Consider the following 20595-nt stretch of genomic DNA (forward strand, 5'->3'; position numbering starts at 1 on the left):
TCCCCTCTGCTGCCCCCCCCCCATACATTGGGGACCCCTCTGCTGCCCCCCCGATAGGGGCACACAGGGTGAGCCCCCCCCCGGGTGTTCCCCCCATGCAGGGTCCACCCCCAGACCCCTGGGGTCTCCCCTCCCCTTCAGTTTTGGCCTCGTGCCCCCCCCCAAAAAAAGACCCCCCCCCAGGTCCCCAACCACACTGACCCACACACTGGAAACAAGAGGGGGGCCGTTTATTGGGGCGAGCTGGGGGGGGGGGGCTCTCCCCAGCACGGCCCCCAAGGCACAGCGGTGGGGGGCAGGGGGCCAGCGCGGCCGCCCCCCCCTTGCCCCCCGGGAGCGAAATAATAATTATAAAAACTCGAAACTTTGGTCCTGGAAATACTGGCAGGCGGGCGAGCCGTGACCCCGGGCGTTGGGGAGGGCGGGGGGGGGGGGGGCACGGCCCCAGTAGCCGGTTGTTGGTCCACGGGGAGGGGCGAGGCGGGTTGGGGACCCCCCCCCCAGCACCGGGAGACCCTTTTGGGTGGCTGGGGGGGGGGCAGGATGCTGCGGGGGGGGGGGGTCTCAGAGGATCTGGCGGGGCATGCCGTAGCCCGTCATGCCCGCCTGCGAGGCGCCCCGGTTGGTGCCCATCTGCAGCCCGATGACGTTCTGCCCCTCCTTCAGCTTGTCCTCGGAGAAGACGCGCCGGTTCTCCTGGGATTTCCTGCGGGCACCGCGGGTGTCACGGCCCCCTGGGTGCCCACCCACCCACCAACACCCCCCCCCCAGCCCACCCAGCCCTCTACCTACTTGGGGAACCAGTTGGGGTCTCCCACGAAGAGCCCGTCGCCCTTGGCCACCGCCAGGCTGCCCAGGTTCATCAGGGTCCTCTGCACGCATGCCATGTTCTTCCCTGCCGGGTGCCACCGCGGGGTTGTCACCGGTCCCTCGGGGACAACGGGGTCCTGCGTGTGTCCCCCCCCCACACCCCACCCCATCCCATCCCGGCCCCTCACCTTCCCACAGGTCAACCGTCTGGAAGATGTCGGTGGCGGCGATGCCGTAGCGCTCGGCCGCCTGCAGGAACTGCGAGATTTGCTCCATCTGCTTGAAGGCCATGGTGGACGCCTGGATTTTGGCCACCGGCCCCTGGCCCCGCGGGTACAGGCTGTTGATGAGCCGGCACAGCACCTGCGGGGACACATGGGGAGGAACGGGGGGGGGTCAAGGGAGGTGACACCGCTCCTCCCTGACCCCACCGAGTACCCGGTGACCCCTCCCGGGGACTCACGGTGCCGTCCTTGAGCCACTGCTGGAAGCCGTCGCGGCCGGGCGCGGGTTGCGGGATGTCACCGCCGCACTGCCCCATCATCCAGCGCACCAGCACCTGCTCCAGCTCGGGGTCGTACTGCCGGTCGATTTTCTGCTGCACCTCCCGGCTCAGCCCGTACGACGGTCCCCGGTTGGCCATGCCGACGGCTGGGGGGTCTGCAGGACACCGGGAACCCCCCTGTCAGCCCCGGCTAACCCCACGACCGCAGTGCCGCAGCCCCTTGGGGACGCAGGGTGACACGGGGACCTCCTGGCGATGTGGCAGTGCCCGAGCTGGCCGCAGGGGCCGCATCCTGCCCGGCCAGGCTCGCTGGATGTCCGGCACGGAGCCTTATCACCCGTGCCAGGCGCTGCCTGGGTGCTGCCCTCCCCTCCCTGCTTCCTGCTCGGATCCCTCCAGGGGCTGGGGTGCACGCTCCATGCACCTTGGGGACCCCCCAGTGCCCCCCACGCCAGCCAAAAGGAATCCCCGCGGTGCTGCTGCGCCGTGCCCACCCAAGGGCCCCCCCCCGGCTGCCCGAGCATCCTCATCCCAGCGGCTTGGCCCCGCCGAGGCGTGGACTTGGCAGGAGCTCGCTGCCGGTCGGAGCTTGTTTGCGAAGCTCGCCCCGTTTGTACGGGACGGGTGCCAGATCCGGGACCGGCCCGGGAGCCCCACGCCACCCCGGGAACGGCGCCCATCGCCTCAGCCTGACGCTGTGCCCAGCTCCCAGCCCGCCGAGCTCGGGCTCCAGCTCCACGGGGCGTGGGCGATGGCCTCATCCTGCCCCCCCCGCCCAACTCCCCCAGCTCTGGGGCTGCGTCCCCACCCTGGCAGAGCAACCGGAGCCCGGTGGTCCCCCACGGGTGGGTGCCGGTGACAGCGTCCCCGCGCCCGGTGCCACCCACGTGGGGCGGTTGTGCAAGGCGCCGAGCAGCGCCGCGCGGTCGGGGTGCTCCCCACCCCGGGGTGCTCCCGACGCCCTCCACCCACGTGAGGGGCACATGGGGCCACGCGTCGCCCCCTGCACCCGCTCCTGCTCTGGGGGCGAGGCCCCCGCTGCTCCCTTGGGGTGGGCTCAGCCCGGACCCTGTCCCTCGCGTGCCCCCAGCTTCGGTGCTCGCGTCCCCAAGGGGTGAAACCGCCCTGGTTTGGCGAGACGAAAAGCCAAAAAAAAACCCAAAAAGTGGGGAAGCAGCTGGGGGTCGGTGCAAAACCTCAGCACCGCGACCACCCTGAGACCACCGATGAGCGCCGGGGCACCCTAAAGCCTCGAGGGACCCCCAAAACCCCCGGGGTGCCCCAAAGCCACCCGTGGCCAAGCGAGCTCCCCGTGGCCGCCGGGGCGTGGGGCTGGGGCGCAGCCAGCGCCGGCGGGGAGGGGGGGGGGGGGGGGGGTGAAAGTCGCTTCCCCGGGGCCTGGGAGCGCCCGGCCGGGGGCCAAGCGGGTTGGGAAACAAAAGAGGAGCTGAAATTGGTGCAGACAGCGCTGATTTCCCGACACAGCTGGGGCTTGCCCAGGCGGGAGGGGAGGGAGGGCCGGACCCAGCCCAGCTGCGGCGCGGCCGCCCTGGGGACCCCGCGGGGGCTTGCGCCCGGTTTTGGGGACCCCCGGGGTCACCCCGGGGGTGGCGGGGAGGGGACCGTGCCCAAAGCCCCTGGGGATGTGGGAACCTTGGGGACCCTCCGGGCATCGTGGGGGTAAGAGGGTGGGGGTCCCGGGGGGGTCCCCGGGGGTGTGGCTGCCCTGGTGACCCCAGAGACCCCCCCCCGGGGTCAGTGGGGAGGGGGCTTTGCCCAGCCCAGCGGGGACAAGGCCACCCTGGGGACCTCAGGGGACCCCCGGGGCCGATGGGGAGGGGACCGCCAGGCAGCACGCAGCCACCCCGGGGACCCCCGAGGGCAGCGGGGAGGGGACGGGACCCCGGGCACGACCACCCTGGGGTCCCCAAAGACCCCCCCTCGCCCCCCGGGGCCAGCAGGGAGGGGACCCTCGGCTGGGACACGGCCACCCCGAGGACCCCGCGGCCACCAGGGAGGGAGGGGACACCCGGGGGGACCCCACGGGCACGGCGCGGGGGGCACCGGGGCGGGGACCGGGAGCAGCGGGCAGGGGAGGGGGCTCTGTCCCAGTTTGGCGACCACAGCCCCGGCACGGTCCCGGTCCCCCCCCTCCCAAACACCCTCCCCCGGGGCAGCGGGGCCGGAAGCCGCACCCGGCTCCCGTTTCCCGGGCGCGGCCGCGAGTCCCGGCGGCTCCCCCGGGGCCGTTACCGGGGGGGGGGGGCACCGGGACAACCCCGGGGGCACCGGGACGGGGCGGCCCCGGCCATTTTAGGACAGCGCAAACGGAGCCGGTCCCGATCCCGGTGCCGTTCCCTATCCCCATCCCTTTTATCCCCGTCCCCACCTGCCGCCCGGTTTAAGCCCGAGGGCGCCGCCCGGTGCCCGGTACCCGGTGCCCGGTGCCCTACCTGCGGTGCCGATCCCGCGGTCCCGGTGCGGCAGTGGCGGATGCCGCCGCCCGCGCCCTTTTCACGGCTGATGTCAGCGCGGCCGGGGGCGGCCCGGGACCGCCCGCTCCCGGGGCGGGTCCGCAGGGCCGGGAACGGGGCAGCGCCGCCACCGAGCCCCGGGCAGAGCCGCCCCGCCCCGGGGGCACCGGCACCGGCACCGGCACCGGCAAAGGGACCGGCACCGGCACCGGGAACGGGACCGGGACCGGGGTGGCCACGGGGTGGCCGTGGGGGGGTTGTATTGGGGTCAGGGGGGCTGTAATGGGGTCGGGGGGGTGTAATGGGGGTGGGGGGCTGTAATGGGGTCAGGGGGGGTGTAATGGGGACAGGGGGGGTGTAATGGGGATGGGGGGGGTGTATTAGGGACATGGGGACCGTGGTGGCAGGGACACGGGGGTCGTGGCGGTGGGCACGGGGCCGTGGCACGGACACGGTGGCCAAGGTGGGGACAGGGTGGGGATGGGGTGAGGGGACAGAGCTGCGGTGGCAGGGGACACAGGGGCTGCGGTGGCCGAGGTGGGGACAGCGTGGCCATGGGGTGGCCGTAGTGGGGACAAAGTGGCCGTGGTGGGGACAAGGTGGCCGTGGGGTGGCCGTGGTGGGGACAGGGTGGCCGTGGGGGGGCCGTGGTGGCAGAGGACACGGAGCTTGTGGTGGGGAAGACGGTGGCCGTGGTAAGCTGTGACACGGCTGCGGTGGGGACGGGGTGGCCGTGGTGGCTCAGGGTGACAGTGGCCGTGGTGGGGACACGGTGGGGACATAGGGGCCGTGGTGGGGACGAGGTGGCCACGATGGCACAGGGCCACGCGTGCAGCCAGGGCGCAAGCCAACCGCGGTGGCACGGGGGGGACCGTGGTGGTGGTCACGGTGGTGGTGACACATCCTGGCTACGGTGGCAAGGGGACAACATTGGGGGGGGGCCCGCAGCCCCCGCAGGGACACGGTGGCCCCGTGGTGGCCCCGGCGGGGCGGGGAGGGCCGGTGGCTGGCGCCTGCCCCCGTCCCGTCTCCTTGGAGGCTCCACCAAAACAACAAACAAACCTCGGCCCCGCGCCACCGCCTGCCTCCGGAACGGGTGGCAGGGCCACCGCCAAAACGTCCCCGTGTCCCCAACCCCCCCCCCCCGCCAGCACCCAAAACCCAAAACCCAGCCCCCCCCCCAAAAGCGAGGTGCCACCCTCCTCGGTACCCCCGTGGCGAGGACGTTGGCGTGGTGGGGACCCCAGCCCCACCGTGTCCCCCACCCCGTGGTGGCCACGGCTCCTGCTGCACCCATGGGTGCCACATGGTTGGGTTCCCCCCTCGTGTGTCCCCCCCCCCCCCATCATGGGTGGCCCCTGGGGATTCCCCGGGGGGTTCCCAGGGGGGGTCCCCAGGGGACGGCTGCGGGGACAGGGGCACGTGGCAGGGGGGGACATGGGGGTGAGGGGACAAGGTGGGACATGGTGAGCCATGGGACAAGGGTGACACTGGGGGGGTGGGGACAAGGGTGGGGGTGCAAGAAGGGGGGCAGGGGTGGGGTGACGGGGTGGGGGTGACAGCGGCAGGACCCTGGGGGTGACACAGGGGGGCAGGACCCATGGAGGGGGGGGACAAAAGTGACAGAGGAGTGACACAGAGAGCAGGAGGGAGGTGGTGCAGGGGGGGGGACAAAGCACATGGGGGGGGGGACAGGCCTGGGGTGACATGGGGGGGGCACAGAGAAGGGGACAGGGGTGACGCAGGGGCAGGATGCTGGAGGGACAGGGGTGGGGTGGCAGGGGGGTGACGCAGGGTGACACGGGGACAGGACCCTGGGGCTGGAGGGGGGGGGACCTGAAACAGACCCCCCTGGGGGGAAAAGGGGGGGGGGCAGGACCCCTGGGGGGACACAGGGTGACAGGGGGTGACACTGGGGGACAGGGGGACACCCCAGGGGGACAAGGCTGGGGACACGGGGTGACAGCGGGGGGGGTGGGGGTGACACCGGGGGGGGGCACGGGGGACAGGCAGGGGGGACGTGGGGGGGGGGGGGCGTGCAGGGGTGACACCGGAGTGACACTGGAGTGACCGGGGGGTGACGCCCGGGGGGTGACCCGCGGTGACCGGGGGGTCACAGCCCCGGGTGCCCCCCGCTGCCGCCCCCCCAAGCTCCGTGGGGGGGGGGGGGTGACGTATTCCCCGGCCCCGCCCCCCGATGACGCGATCCCACGACATGGCCATATAAGGGAACGCGGCACGCAGGCCCCGCCCCCCCCGCGAAGAGGCCCCGCCCCCAGCCCCCGCCCATCCCGGGGGGGGGGGGGACGGGACAGGACGGGGAGGGGGGGGGGCAGCATCCGGAGCACCGGGAGCGGGATGGGGGCAGCGGGAGGGGGGTGGGGGGGGTTACAGGGAACCCCCCCCGGGGGAGGCACAGCAGGACCAGGAAAATGGGGGGGTAATGGGAATTTAGGGGGGAAATGGGGATGGGGGGGGCACCAGGATTTGGGGAGGGGTAACGGGGATGGGGGGGGGATAACAGGGAGTTGGGGGGGGGGCACCAAGATTTGGGGAGGATGCTGTAGGATCCAGGCTGGGGGGGGGGGGGCACAGCCCCCTAGGGAGCCCAGGGGCTGGGGGCTGCATAGGGTGGGGGGGGTCCCTGTGCTGGAGGGGGGGCCACAGTGGGTGCACGAGCCCGTGGGGTGCGCTCACATCTCTTTATTCCCCCCCCCAATCCCAAACAAGGGGACACCGTGGGGACACCGTGGGGACACCGTGGGGACGGGGGGGGGGGCCACACGCCCCTCCACCCCCCCTTAGAGCAGCGTGGCCAGCTCGCAGCCCTCACCGCAGCCCCCGCGCCCCCCCGGCCTCTGCCGCCGCCGCTGCTGGGCCCCCTCCCTGCGCCGCCCGTGCTGGGGGGGGCCACCTGCCCCCCCCAGCGCCTCCGCCGACACCGAGGTCACCGGCGAGGAGCCGCCGCCACCGGGCTCTGCGGGGAGAGAGGCAGCGTCCGGCCCCCGAGCGACACCCCCAGGGTGCCCCCCCCCCCCAAAAAACCCTACCGGGGGCACCGCGGTGCCTCGAGGCCCCCCCTGTCCCCAAAAGGTGGCCGGGGGGGGATGCGATAATAGGGGGGGGGTCGCACTCACGCTGCTGCTGCCGCTCGAGGTCCCGGAGGGCGATGGTGGAGAGGGGCCGGGGGGGGGCTCCGGCGCGGTAGAGCTGGAGGGCGGCCAGGAGGTCGGAGGCCAGCGTCACCTCCGCGTCCCACTCGTAGCTCTCGTCCACCGAGGTGTCCCTCCTGGGGGGGTTACAAGCGTTAAGGGGGGGGTCCCATCACCCGCCACCCCCCCCCCCATGGCACGCTGTCACCCCCCCGTGTCCCCAAGGAGCGCATCCTCACCTCTTCCCCGCGCCGCTCAGGGCTGGCTCCGTGCTCACCTTGCCCTCCTGCCAGCTGCCCCCCTCCCCCGGGGGGGTACCGGGGCCGGGCCCCCCCAGGGATGGTGCCAAGGAGGGGGGGCGCAGGAAGGAAGCGCTGCCCCGGCCGCTGCTCTGGCTGGTCAAGCTGCCCCGTGGCAACTTCTCCGGGGGGGGCACATCCCCAGTTTCAGTCCTGCTGCCGGGGGGGGCACCACGGTGGGTCGGTTCCTGGGGGGGCGGCCAGGTGGGGGGGCCAGGCAGCGAGGCTTTGGAAGGGCCCAGGGGCAGCTTGGGGGGCTGCAGGAGGGTGGCAGCGGGGGGGGCCGCGGCCTTGGCACATGGGTCCGTGCAGTCCGGCCCCCCCCCGGGGTGCTGGGGGGGAGCGGGGGGCTGCTGCGGGGGGTCCTCGGGGGGGGGCCAGTCTCCGTCCACGCACATCTCCTTAAAGAAGGGCAGGCTCAGGTACTGCAGGATGCCGCTCGGGGCCGGGGGGGCCGCGGCAGGCTGGGGGCTGGCGGCGGCGGCCGGGGTGGGGGGGCCCTGGAGGGGCAGCGAGTCCCAGCGGGTGCTGGGGGGGCCGGGGCTGTAAGGCAGAGTGGCGGCGGAGGCCACGGGGCTGACGTCGACGATGCACAGGGCGGCCGCTTCGGGCACGGGGCTGCTGCTGCCGTAGCCGAAATAACGGCCCCGGCGGCGGCCGGAGGGTGCGGGGGGGTCCCCGGGGGGCCGGGGCCGTAACGCCACCCCCTGGTGCCAAACGGGCTCCTTCTCCTCTTCCTCCTCCTCCTCCTCTTCCTCCTCCTCCGGTTGGGGTCCCCTGGGTGTCGGGGGGTCCCGGGGCGGGGGGGCGAAGGCGCTCTCCTTCTGGGTGGTCTCCACCACGAAGCGGCCGTCGGGGCCGCGGCGGATGCGCTCCAGGGGGCCGGGGTCCCCCCCGTGCTCCCCGAGGTGGCTCTCGTAGACGGCGTAGCCGGATCCGGCCCCGGCGATGCTGAGCCCCAGGCTGGTGCCGGCTTTTTCGCCCCAAAGCAGCGCCCGGCGCAGGCTGGGGCAGGGGGAGGGCTGCAGCTTCAGCTTGGTCGCCACACCGGCCGGGCTACCAGCGCCGTGAGAAGGGCTGGAAGGAAACGGGCAACGGCTGTGGGATCCCCGTAGCGGCTCGTTTGGACCCCCCCCATAATTAGGGGGCTCACATTGGGCAGCCCCCGGGCGGTGCCGTGCCCTGCGGGACGTGGCAGCACTGCTCTGGGTGCTCCCTGCTTGCTTGCTTTGGCCACGAGCCCCCCCCCCGAGGGGAAAGCAGAGCACCCATGGGTGCCCCGAGCCCGGCCCCGCTCCCAGCTCCTGCCCCAAGCCAGCGGATGGATGATGATGATGATGATGATGATGATGATGGGGGGGGCGGGAGTGTGGGGTGGCGCGACTTACTGCGGAGCAGGGAGCTTCTGGCTGGGGGAGAAGACGAGCGGTGGATCTGGAAGGTGATGAGAACACACGGGGGTCGCACGGCGAGCGACGCATGGCGATGAGGAGGAGACGAGAGGAGAGGAAGGAGATGGCAGCCCCCCCCCTGCAGCCCCCCTGGCTCGAGCCCCCCCCGGGAGGCGCTGGCTCCTACCTTGCCTTCGCTTCTGGATGCGCGCGGCGCGCCGGCGGTTCATGATGCAGGCAGCCACGGTGCTGAAGATGACGGCCACGCTGAGGAAGCAGATCCCACCGATGACCCCGGCCAGCACCGGCTGCGGGAGCAGCTCGGGGAGCTGGGTGCGGGATGGGTACACCTCCATGCCTGCGCCGGATGGGAGACGGAGCTGGGGCACCCGCTCAGCACCCCAGAGCAGCCTCCAGCGCCTTGAGGGCACCACAAACGGGATGGCAAAGCCTCGGGGGGCTGCAGGGGGACCTGCCCCCCAGGGTGCTGGCAGTGGGGACACCAGGCAAGGCTCCCCTGCCACCCAAAACCAAAGCCACACAAGAGATGTGCATGGGGATGAGCGCTCCCGCAGTGCCTGATTCTCAGGATGCAGTCCCCGGTCTAGTTTTGGGGCTGGAACCCCAAAAAGGGGATTTTCATTTAGGGCAAACTCCCTCCCTCCCTCGGTTCCTGCCTCCCAGCTGGAGGAGCGGGCGGGCGCAGCGCAGCCCCTACCTGCCGTGGAGACGTTCACCGTGTTGCTGGGGTCGCTGATGTAGCTGCCCGCGAAGGCCACCAGGCGGAACTCATAGAAGGCGTCCTGGGGGGGGCGAGCACAGCACCATCAGCCTCACCCCCTCCTCCCTGCGTCCCCGCAGAGACCCCCAACCCCTCCCCGACCACGCAGCACCGCACCTTGATGAGCCCTGGCACCAGCACCTGGCTCTCCGTGCCGGGGATGGAGCGCTCCAGCACCTCCCAGCCGCCCTTGTCCTGCCGCAGCTCCAGGGCGTAGCCGCTCAGCGCCACCGAGAGCTGGGCCGGGGGCTCCCAGCGCAGCAGGACCCCCCGCGACGTCTCGTTGGCGCTCAGGGCCTGCGGCGGGGACAGGAAGACGTGCACGGTCATGGCCGGTGGCTCCGGAGGCACTGTGGTCACTGGGAAGCCTGGGGAGAAAGGGGACGCTGGCACGGGCGGCTGGGGAGGGAGAGCGGGGTGGAAACCGGAGCTTTGGGGGAGTTTTGGGGGGCTTCGAGGCACCCTGCTCTTACCCCTGGGCACGGAGGTGACGATCTGGCTGAAGGGACCGCTGCCCAGTTTGTTCTGGGCCAGGACACTGAACTGGTAGCTGGTGTCCGGCTGCAGGTTCTCCACCAAGAGGTGCTGAGCCCCCGGCGGCACCGAGAGGGACACCCAGTCGTGGTGGGCGCGGGGCGGGTGCTTCGCCCTGTGGGGACGGGGGGGAGCCCTGAGCCTGCGGCCGAGGGACGCCGAGGGGCTGGGGGCCACCCGGTGCCACCCCTCCAACCCCCAGGGGGGGACTCACAGCGGCGTGTACCAGACGCTGAACCTCTGGAAGTAGCCCCCATCAAAGCCGGGCTCCCAGGAGATGTTGGCCGCCAGCAGCAGCGGCAGCACCGAGACGTTGGTGACAGCGTGGGGACTGGTCCCTGGCACCCAAAGAGGAGAGAAACCACATGGGACGGGGGCAGCTCGGATAACCAAACCCCGGGAGCGTTTCCAAACCTTCCCCCCCCCCCAATTTTCAGGGCTCGGCACCCACCGCCGCCGCCCCCACCACTCACCCAGGACGTGGACCGAGGTGGCGGTGCTGACGCTGGCCACCGGGTTGGTGGCCGTGCACTCCCAGCGCCCGTGCTGCTCCTTGACGAGGGGGCGGAAAACCAGGCTGCCGTTCCCATCCACCTGGGCACCAATCTGCCCTGCGCTGCCCACCTGTGGGGCAGGGAGACCCTGATCGTGCTGATACCCCCATCCCAATCCCTTGTCCCCTTCCCCATCCCAATCCCTTGTCCCCATCCCAATCCCTTGTCCCCATCCCCATCCCCGGTCCCCATCCCAATCCCCTGTCCCCATCCCAATCCTCTGTCCCCATCCCCAGCGCCTCCGCAGTGACCCCACAGCCCCCAGACCCTCGCAGGACCTTGATCCACCCCCCCGGGGCCGATTTGGACACAGAGGGGCAGGATTTTGTCCTCGTTTCCTAAAAAAACAAAGGTGACACGAGCAAAACTCCCCTCCTGTGGGACCCCAGGGCTTCCTGCGGGGACAAGGACCCGGGGACTACCCACGCGATGATGTCCCAGGACACCCAGTGTGCTCCTCACCTTCCCCCAGGTGATGGTGGGTGGGGGGTCCCCGTGGGCCGCGCAGGGGACCACCAGCTCCCGGCCCACCTCCTGGAAGTATTCCTCCTTGGGGCGCACGGTGAAGGCGGGGGGGTCCTGCAAGAGCCACGCACGGTGCTGGGGACGGTGGCGGGGACACGGGACACCGGAGTGTTGTGTCCCCTGTCCCCCCCCCAGTCTGTCCCCACCTTGAGCAGGACACGGGTGGGCCGGGAGGCGCCGGCGGTGCCGTAGCTGTTGTAGGGGGTGCACGTGTACACCCCCAGCGCGTCGTCGTTCCCCGTGGCGATGACGATGGAGCCATCGGGTCGCGCCGACCAGCCGGGGAGCTGGTGGGAAGGGCGTGGGGGTGATTTCGGGGGGCTGTGGGGTGCAGGTGAGGGGGTGGGGGGGCTGTGGGTGGTCGTACCTTGCCCAGCTCCAGCGGGCGCCCGTCCCGCGTCCAGCTGACGGAGAGCAGGGGGGGGTTGGCCCTGGTGGGGCACCGGATCACGCCCCGCATCCCCTTGGGCAAATGGGTCTCCGGGAGCATGGTGGTCACCTGCGCCGGATCTGGGGGGGACACGTGGGGTGCTGGGAGGGCTCTGGGGACCCCACGGAGACCGATGGGGGCACCCCCGGGCTCTTACACAGCACCGTGACGAAGGCTGAGGCTGAAGGTGGCTTCCAGAGCCCGTTGCTGGCGACGCAGGTGTATTTGCCGGCGTCGTCCGGGGTGGCTCGCTGCAGCAGGAGGCTCCCGTCCACCAGGATGCGCACCCGGGCCTGGAGGTGGCTGCGAGGGGAGGAGAGGGTGGGAGTGAGGGTGGCAGCAGGCACCCGGGACGGGTGAAGCTCTCCGGCACGCACCGTGCTCCAACGCAGCCGTTGGGGATTTGGTGAGGTCCCCGCGCCTCCGACGGCCACCAGGAGCCTGCAGCCACCTCGGTGCCACCCCCAGCACCACGTCCCCAACCGTACCTGAGGTGGAAGACGTTGCTGCTGCCCTGGAACCAGGTGTAGGTGAGGTTCCCCGGGTACGCCTCGGCCTGGCACGCCAGAAAGGCATCCTGAGAGATGTTAACGGTGACGTTCTGCGGCGGCACCACGATGACGGGCGGCCCTGCAGCAGGGGGGGGACGCAGGGGACAGTGAGGGGCCTGGGGACCGTGCCACGGACCCCGTGACGCCGCCAGGGCTCGGCGAGCGGCCCCACTCCTACCCTGCACGAGCACGCGGGTGGTGTGGGTGATGGTGCCCTCCTTGCTGGAAGCGTGGCACGTGTAGGTGCCCGCGCTGGCGCGCTCCACCACGGCGATGCTCAGCGTCCCGTTCCTCACCTGCAACGTCACCGGTGGCCACCGAGGCTCTCAGGACCGTGGCCCTGTAGCCAGGGCTCGCTCTCCAGCCACGTGGAGAGCGTCGCTGTGCCCCCTGAGACTCGCCCCCCAACCCCAAAGTCCCCCCCCGGGGGGACGCTGAGCATCGCCGTGCTCACCTGCACCGCGTCCCCGCTCTGCACGGCCAGGTCGCTCCGCTTCCAGATGACCACGGGCTGGGGGTTGCCGACGGCCGTGCAGGTGAGGCTCAGCGCCTCCCGGTCCCGCACCTCCACGAAGGCTGGGGGGGTCTCCAGGAAGGTGGGGGGTGCTGTGAAGGCAAACACAGACCCTCAGTCCTGGGAACGAGCGGATCCAGCCCCAGCCCCAGCTCCTCCTGCACCGGGGGGACGACGAAATCCTCCCCCCATCCTCATTTCACAAAGCCAAGCGGAGAAGGTGCGGGCACGGGGTGCACCACGACCGCTCCCCCACCCCAAATCCAGCCCTCAGACCGGGCTCAGCACCCCGAGAGCAGCACAGGGCAGGGCAGGCAGCAGCCTGGGCTCGTGCTGGCGGCTCCAACCCGTACCGTTGACGGTGAGGTGGATCCAGGTGCCGTTCTGGAAGTCGGCGTCGGCGCTGGGCCGGTCGAGGAAGAGCACGCGGCACTCGTACCAGCCCTGGTCCTCGGCACGCAGCAGGTCGATGCGCAGCGAGGCGCCTTCCTCGATCCGCACGCGACCTGCCGAGCCAGAAACGTTTGCCCCAAGCGGCTCGGGGACATCCCCGTCCCCGGGGCCACCACCTCCGCAGAGCACCCGCCCATGCAGGGGCCTCCCTGCTCCCCTAAAGCCCTCGGGCTGGCACCAAAACCCCTCCCCGGTGCCTTTTGGCACCCGCAGCCTCGGCTCGGATCTCCCCCGGGGCTCCCCCCTCAGGAACCCTGCTCAGCCCCGACCACGCCGTGCACCCCTGCACCTTCCTGCTCCTGGTGGTGCTGCGGGGTCTGGATGAGCCCCTTGCCCACTCTGGGGGCACCAGGGGGCTGCCTGATGGTGGGGTGCTCGCCCCGAGCCGGCCCCTCTGATGATGATGATGAGGAGGAGGAGGATAAGGACCTCAAGCAAGAGCGAGCGCAGCCCCCTAATCCCCCAGGCTATTATCAGAGCCTTAATCGGCTCAGGCATGCAGCAGGCAATAGGCTCAGCACCACCGGGGTGCGCTCAGCACCGCGGCACCCCCAGACCCAGCTGCACCCCCGCCTCAGCCCTCTGCGTGCCCTCACCCGAGGTGGCCCCTTGGGACCGCGGGGCAGGGCCACGGTGGTGACCAGCACCCAAAGGTGCCCGGGAGCAGCACCTTTGCCAGGGGTTTCCCTCAAATCAAGTTTTTTTGGAACACCCCCAACAGCCCCAGCCGGAGCTGGGTGTCCCCACAGGTCCCCACATGGGTGCTGCACCCGGCCAGACAAGCCCAGCGAGGAGGAGGAGGAGGAAAAGGAGGAGGAAGAGCGGCAGGACCCGGCAGGCTGGTCGGGCAGGGCGGTTTGGGGACGGGATCGGCGCGGAGACGCGTTGTGCGGACGCAGCACAGCAACACGTGCTCCCCAAGTTTCTTCCACCCCCCCAAAAAAATCTGCTTCTCTGTGGGGGCTGATGGACGTAGCCGGGTGCCTTCGGCCTCATCCTGCACCCGCAGCGCCAAGCGGCAGCGCGAGGGCCGGGAGCCCTGGGCCCCGCAGGCTGCTGAACAAAGGTCCCTTTGGCAGGGCTCTGAGAGCCCTGGGGACGCCCCCAGCCTCTCCCTAATCCCCCCCTCGCCGGCCCCAACCCCTCCTCCTCCTCGCCCAGCGCCCGGCCGATAACAAAACCCCAGAAAAAAAACAACAAAACCGCCGCTGCCCTCCCGCCCCGCATCCCCCAGCGCCTGGCAACCGCCATTCAAAAGGGGACACAAAGGGGACGCGGTGGCTGGGGACCACCAGCACCAGTTGATGGCAGGGGGGGGGGGAGAAACGGCCCCGTCACCCCCCAGGGACACAGGGGCTTTGAGGGGCGCAGCCCACCCTCGTCCCCGAGGTGTCCCCAAAGTGCCTGGGTGACACAGGTGGCGGTCAGGGGCTTGCTGGGTGACACCTGAGCCGCTTTGCCTGCTCCGAGCTCTCGGCTGCGGGGCTGAGCCTGGGGGCCCCTTGCCTGACCCCACGTCCCCCCCCGGGGAGGATCGAGGGCCAGCTGCCACCCTGCAGCCCCCCTCTGTAGGGTCCCCGTCCCCTCCGTCCCCACCACTGAGCCTGGTGGCAGCGCCCTGGGGTGCTGGTGGCACCGTCGGGGACACGGCTGGGGGCTGGCGGGACGCGGGGAGGGCGCAGCAGGATGGGGCCGAGCCCTTTGTGCCGGGGGGAAACCTGAGATCCCGCAGGTAACGGGAGCCGGGGGGCCCCCGGGAGGCAGGTGCCGAGGGTTTGGTGTCACCGTGAGGTTTGGTGTCACCGCCGATCCCACGGAGCCACCCGGAAAGGTGCTGGCAGTGGGGAGCACCCCAAAATTGCTCCTGCCCCGTGCTGGCGGCTCCTTCCTCACCCCTACCTGTGGCCGGGCTCCACCTGCGGCACATTTTTTGGGCAGTTTCGGCCGCCGAGGCCGGATCCCGTCAGACCGGGCCCCCCCCCAATTTGGCCCCGAGCACCCGGTGGGGGCGAGGAGCGGCCTCCCACGCCGCGGCCCCGCTTGGCCCCGAATCCCGGCCCCACCGAGTGGCTTCACCCAAATCCCTTCCCCGAGCACGGCTCGCTCGGCCGAGGGGTGCAGGGTGGGGGATCCATCCCGAGCGGGGTGCCCGGTGCTCCCGGTGCTCCCGGTGCCACTCACCGAGGTACTCGGGGTCGACGCGGGGCGAGTAGAGGCCGAACTTGATGAAGATGGGGAGGACGAAGCCGACGCGCACCCACTCGATGACGTAGAGCGGCGGGCGGCTCTGGCGGGCACCCAGCAGGTCGCAGCCCAGCACCGCGCTGTCCCCGACGCGGCCCACCACGGCCCCGCTCGGCCCGCTGCCTGCACGGGGCACCGGGAGCACCGGGAACACCAGTAACACCAGTAACACCAGTGGCACCGGTAACACCGGTGGCACTGGGAGCACGGGTGGCACCGCGCCCCCTCCTCCCATCCCATCCCGTCCATCCCATCCCTTCCCATCCCATCCATCCCATCCCGTCTCACCCTGTCTGGTCCCATCCCAGTCCCCGGTTCCCATTCCGGTTCCCGGTCCCGGTTCCCGGTGCCCTTACCCTCAGCCCCGGTGCCGGCGAGCAGGCTGAGGAAGGCCGCACGTAGCCACCACCGCATAGCCCAGCTCCCCGGCCCGCTGCTCCCGGTGGCGGCGGGGGACAGGCGGCCACCGAGGGGCGGGCGGGGAGATCACCGGGCACCGGCGACCGGTTACCGGCTGCCACCGGGGGGTCAAGGCCGGAGCTCGGCAGGGCTCGGCCGGGCTGCCCGCGGCGCTCTGGCCCCGGCCGGGGGGCGCTGGGGGCTCCTCATGCCCGCCCCGGGCCCCGCGGCTCCGCTCCGCGCCCCGCGCCGCCGCCACCGGGCGGCCGCCGCCAAAGCCACGGTGGTGGGCGGGGCTTGGGCAGGCCCCGCCCCGCCGCGCTGCCGATTGGCTGCTGGCTCGGCAGCGGGCGGCCAATAGCGGGGAGGGGAGGGGAGGAGGGGACGCGGGGGGTGATGGGAGGTGTAGTTCTGGGGGGTGGGGATGGGGGTGGAGGGGACACGGGTGGGTGACACGGGGTGGGACACGGGTGGGGGACACGGGTGGGTGATAGGTGGGTGATACGGGTGTGGACACCAGTATAGGACATGGGTGTGACACACTGGGGGGTGACACCAGTGGGTGGCACTGGTGTGGGACACTGATGGGTGACACTGGTGGGTGACACTGGTGTGTGACTGGTGGGTGACACTGGTGTGGGACACGAGTGGGTGACATTGGTGGGTGATAGGTGGGTGACACAGATGTGGGACACCAGTGTAGGAAATGGGTGTGGGACACTGGTGTGTGGCACCAGTGGGTGACACTGGTGGGTGATGGGTGACGCTGGTGTGTGACTGGTGTGGGACACTGGTGTGGGACACAGGTGGGTGACATGGGTGTGTGACACTGGTGGGTGACAGGTGTGTGACACAGGTATGGGACATGGCTGAGTGATACTGGTGTAGGACCCTGGGGGGTGACACTGGTGGGTGACGTGGGTGAGTGATACTGGTGGGTGACACTGGTATGTGGTGGGTGACACTGGTGTGGGACTGGTGTGGGACACAGGTGTGTGACATGGGTGTAGGACCCTGGTGGGTGACACTGGTGTGTGCCATGCCGTGCCACACCATGTCCAGCCCTGTGCTGGGGACACCCCACCCGTGCCACCCTATGGCACACCCGTGACCGCCACCAACCCCCGGCCGCCCCCCGTGACCGCCCCCACCCCGGGGCTCTCCCCGTGCCCTCTCGCACCCCGGCCGTCACCCCTCTAATCCCCTCCTCACCCCGTCCCCTACGGCCACCGGAGCCGTGTCCCCAGCCCGCGGGGCTGAGCCGGAGCTGGGCCGCCCGCCAGCCCCGGGGGCTCTGCTACTGGGGGCACTGGTGTGGGGTCACCCCTCTGTGTCCCGGCCCCCCCGGTGCTGCCCGGCCACGCGTGGCCGTGCCGGGTCCCTCTTGGCATCACCACTCGGGGACGTTGGTGCTGAGCCCCCCGTCCCGACCCCATCCCCAGGACGGGGGTCCTCCCGTGCCCCCCTTTTGGCCAGTCCCGGTGTGGCCCCCAGCGCACGGGAGCCTATTAAGGCCAGAGCTAAAGTGAGATTTGTTCAAGGCAGTAATTCTGTGGGTAAGCTGCTTTCCGGCACCTCGCAGCCCCATGGGAGTCCTGCGGCTCCCTGGGCTTAGGCGCCGTGGTTGGACCTCGCTGCCCCGTCCCCGTCCCCTTTCGTGTCCCCAAATCCTCCACGCGGGGCCTTTCCCCCCCCCTCACCCCAGCCGCTCGTGTCCCGGGATGGGGCCAGGCAGATGGGTGACCCCAAATGTCCCTTGTCCCCACATGGGGCCATGGTGTCACCCATGGGGGACGGACACGGACAGTCCCCAAGACCCCAACCCGGGGTGCAGGGTGGCACCGAGGGCAGCTCTGTGTCACTTTGGGGTGCCCACGTCCCCACAGCCACCCTCCTCCCATCCCTGCTGGCTCCCAACCACCCCAAGCCACCACCCTCGCGTGTCATTTCTGAGGGACGATGATGGCATTTTGGGGTCTCAGGGGGATGTCTGGGGACACTGGGGCTGCCTGGTGGAGGTGACAGCCCCCCAGAGCCCCCCCAACCTTCCCAGCGGGGGCCGTGCTGGTACCCGGCGCGTGCTGGATGCTCCCGGCCATGTGCCCCGCGCACGGGAACGGGGACGGTGACGCTTCTGGCACTCCGGATTTAAGTGCCACCAAGGTTAGGAGCAGCTGAGAAGAGATTTTCAGGATTGGGCTTTTGGACGGAGATGCCTAAATTCCAGCTTAGCTCCCGTTTAAGCGTCCACGTCCCGGGCCGGCCCTGGGGCGCTGACGTGGCCGCACGGCATCGCCGCTTTGGCGAGCGACCAGCTCTGGGGCTCGCGGGGTTGAGACCCGGGACGGGGTCCCCGCAGCACCTCAGGGTGCAGCCGCAGGGCGTCCCCAACCCTGGGGCGCCCCGAGGAGGCTGTCGGGGGATGCCTGGGGACGGAGGTTTGGTGCCATGGCGTTAGGGGATGGCACCAGGTCGCCTGGATAGCTGGCGCAGGGGGGTTGCAGCAGGGGTTGTGTTTGAACCACGAGGTGGAAAGAAGCCACCGAAAAGTCCTTTAATAGGGGGGGACACGGGGTGGATGGTGGCACCGCAGGGCTGGGCAAGGCTCCCCCAGGACATCAGGGCGAGCATCTCCTTCCACCTCCATCCGGCACACGCTGCTCGGGGAGAAACTCCAGCTCACGCCTCCTCGGGGTCCCTTCCAGCGCTGTGCGGCGAGGCAGATCCATGTGGGATTTGGGCTTTCAGACCCCACAGCCGTGGCTCTGCGGCACAGGAACCCCCCCGGGGGGGTGAGGGGGGGGCTGCACCTACCTGAGGTGCTGGTGGAACTGGATGACGGCTTCCTCCTGCTCCCGCGTCTCGATGGAGCCCGGCCGCAGCCTGCGGATCTCCCGGATGGCGGCGGCGCCGCTCAGCGCCCGCGCCTTCACCAGGTAGCAGGCCAGCAGCGTGCCCGTGCGCCCGTGGCCCAGCAGACAGTGCACCGCCACCGCCTGGCCGGCACAGCCGTGAGGGCCTCGCCTGCCACTCGGTGTCACCTCCACCCTGGTGTCACCTCTGCATTGATGTCACCTTCACCCTGGTGTCACCTCTACCCTGGTGTCACCTCCCGTTCGGTGTCACCTTCACCTTGGTGTCACCTCCACCTTGGTGTCACTTCACTCTTGGTGTCACCTCACTCTTGGTGTCACCTCTGCATTGGTGTCACCTCCACCTTGGTTTCACCTCCACCTTGGTGTCACTTCACTCTTGGTGTCACCTACACCTTGGTGCCACCTCGCTCCTGGTGTCACCTCGCTGTTGGTGTCACCTCCTGCTTGGTGCCACCTCCACCTTAGTGTCACCTCCACCTTGGTACCACCTCCTTCTTGGTGCCACTCACCTTGGCATCACCACCCCATACCACTGCCACCTGCATCACCCCTTTGGCATCACCCCCTGGGCATCACCCCCTGGGCATCACCTCCCCCTCAGTGCCACCTCCCCCCCGGTGTCACCTCCCTCCTGGTGCCACCCCCTTGCTGTCACCCCCTTCGGGCCGTACCTCCCCGCGCCCGTTGGCCTCCTCCACCAGCTGCAGGAAGCTCTGGATCTGCCCGGGGGTCGGGGGGGTGAAGTCGGGCACGCGGATCCGATGGAGCTGCACCGCGGGGCAGCAGCCGTGGTGGGGGGGGGGCCGCTCCGACAGGGACACCAGGTGCCGAACGCCCTGGCCCAGCAGGAACCGGTAATGCCCCGGTTCCCGCGGCATCGCCAGCCCCGCCAGCCGCCCCTCCGCCACCCACGAGAAGTTGGGGGGCTCCACCATCACCTGCGGGGACCGGCACCAGGGGCCAGAGCTGCCACGTGCCCTGGGGAGGGGGCTGGGATGGGGAACCCTGGTCAAAATCTGGGGACCCCCCTGGCCATGACCCCCAGCACAACAGGGAGGGGACCCCCAGGTTATGCCCCCTAGGACCCTCCAGACAGACCCCAAGATCCCAAGCCAGGAGCCCAGAGCAGGGCCCCCCAGGACCCCCCAGACCCCAATCAGGCTCCCTAGGACCCCCCAGCCATGACCCCCCAGCACCACAGGGCTGGGACCCCCAGGCTGTGCCCCCTAGGACCCCCCAGACAGACCCCAAAATCCCAGGCCAGGCCCCCCAGGCCCCCAACCAAGATCCCTAGGACCCCCCCCAACCCATGACCCCCAACACCCCTAACCCAGACCCCCCCAGGACCCCCAGCCGGGCCCCTCAGACCCCCCTGACCATGCTCTCTGGGCCCCCCCAGCCCCCCAAAACCCTGCAAAACCCCCCCCCAAACCCCCAGGCCAACCTCCGCCAGCCCCCCCGCCACCCCCCGCAGCCCCCCGGGCCGGCTCCCCCCGAACCCCCCGGACCCCCCCACCCGGGCCCAGCCCCCCCAGCCCCCCCGGACCCCCTCCCGGACCCCTTTTTGTTTATTCCGGCCCCAAAAGGGCCCGTGCCCCCCTCCCCCCCCCCGCCACGCACAGGCCCGCCCCCGCCGCAGGCCCGGCCCCGCGGCCTGCTCCGACCGGGGGCCCCCGCACCGGGCCCGGCCCCCTCCGGAACGGCCCCGGGACCCCCCCAGCGCCCCCCCCCGGGCTCCGCCGTACCGGGGAGGCCGCTCGGGGGGGGGTGGCGGAGCCGGGGCCCGGAAGCGGCTGCAGGGAGCGGAGCCGCCACCGGGAGGCGGCGGCGGCGGTGCCGGGGCTGCAGTGACCGGGGGGGGGGCACCGGAGCTGCCCCCCCCAGGGTCACCGGGACACCGGGGCTGCTCCCCCCGGGATGTCAGGACACCGGGGCTGCCCCCCCCAGGACACCGGGACACCGGGGCTGCTTCCCCCCTGGTTGCCCCCTCCCGGTGCTTTGCCCCCACCCTGCTGCCATCTCCGTGTCCCCCCCCCCCTCCCATCCCCTTTGTCCCCAACCTCGGTGGCCCCCCCAGGTTGGGAAGCCCCCACTCAGCCCTGC

The 20595-nt window shown here is 71.2% G+C and overlaps 3 protein-coding genes across 7 annotated transcripts; all 3 read right to left on the reverse strand.

The window, feature by feature from the left end:
* Window positions 1-209: 209 nt before the first annotated feature.
* TAGLN2 (transgelin 2) lies at window positions 210-3908 on the reverse strand. Its single transcript, XM_072028019.1, has 5 exons — window positions 3769-3908; window positions 1274-1470; window positions 999-1173; window positions 793-895; window positions 210-706 (listed from the first exon to the last, which is right to left on the reverse strand). Exons 2-5 carry the CDS (start codon window positions 1451-1453, stop codon window positions 565-567), a joined length of 600 nt encoding a protein of 199 aa, XP_071884120.1. The 5' UTR covers window positions 1454-1470; window positions 3769-3908; the 3' UTR covers window positions 210-564.
* Window positions 3909-6477: 2569 nt separating this feature from the next.
* On the reverse strand, window positions 6478-15914 carry IGSF9 (immunoglobulin superfamily member 9). Of its 2 annotated transcripts, XM_072027979.1 has the most exons (20): window positions 15574-15913; window positions 15155-15340; window positions 12874-13026; window positions 12461-12612; window positions 12185-12302; window positions 11944-12085; window positions 11613-11758; window positions 11393-11535; window positions 11172-11312; window positions 10963-11079; window positions 10420-10570; window positions 10161-10284; window positions 9886-10061; window positions 9530-9780; window positions 9350-9434; window positions 8819-8989; window positions 8629-8674; window positions 7181-8317; window positions 6927-7078; window positions 6478-6766 (listed from the first exon to the last, which is right to left on the reverse strand). In XM_072027979.1, exons 1-20 carry the CDS (start codon window positions 15629-15631, stop codon window positions 6591-6593), a joined length of 3825 nt encoding a protein of 1274 aa, XP_071884080.1. In that variant the 5' UTR covers window positions 15632-15913; the 3' UTR covers window positions 6478-6590. The 2 variants fall into 2 exon arrangements, with proteins under 2 accessions (XP_071884080.1, XP_071884081.1); XM_072027980.1 differs by lacking the exon at window positions 15155-15340 and having other exon boundaries at window positions 15574-15914.
* A 2242-nt stretch (window positions 15915-18156) lies between these two features.
* Window positions 18157-20369, reverse strand: DUSP23 (dual specificity phosphatase 23). Of its 4 annotated transcripts, XM_072028097.1 has the most exons (4): window positions 20238-20369; window positions 19164-19430; window positions 18431-18612; window positions 18157-18323 (listed from the first exon to the last, which is right to left on the reverse strand). In XM_072028097.1, the coding sequence occupies exons 2-4, from the start codon at window positions 19425-19427 to the stop codon at window positions 18296-18298; spliced, it is 474 nt and encodes a 157-aa protein (XP_071884198.1). In that variant the 5' UTR covers window positions 19428-19430; window positions 20238-20369; the 3' UTR covers window positions 18157-18295. The 4 variants fall into 4 exon arrangements, 3 of the variants coding, with proteins under 3 accessions (XP_071884198.1, XP_038023983.1, XP_038023984.1); XR_011805011.1 differs by lacking the exons at window positions 19164-19430; window positions 20238-20369 and adding an exon at window positions 18743-18757 and having other exon boundaries at window positions 18431-18674; XM_038168055.2 differs by lacking the exon at window positions 20238-20369 and having other exon boundaries at window positions 19164-19773.
* Between the last annotated feature and the right edge of the window lie 226 nt (window positions 20370-20595).

Source organism: Anas platyrhynchos, chromosome 26, assembly GCF_047663525.1.
Source record: "Anas platyrhynchos isolate ZD024472 breed Pekin duck chromosome 26, IASCAAS_PekinDuck_T2T, whole genome shotgun sequence".
NCBI lineage: Eukaryota > Metazoa > Chordata > Aves > Anseriformes > Anatidae > Anas > Anas platyrhynchos.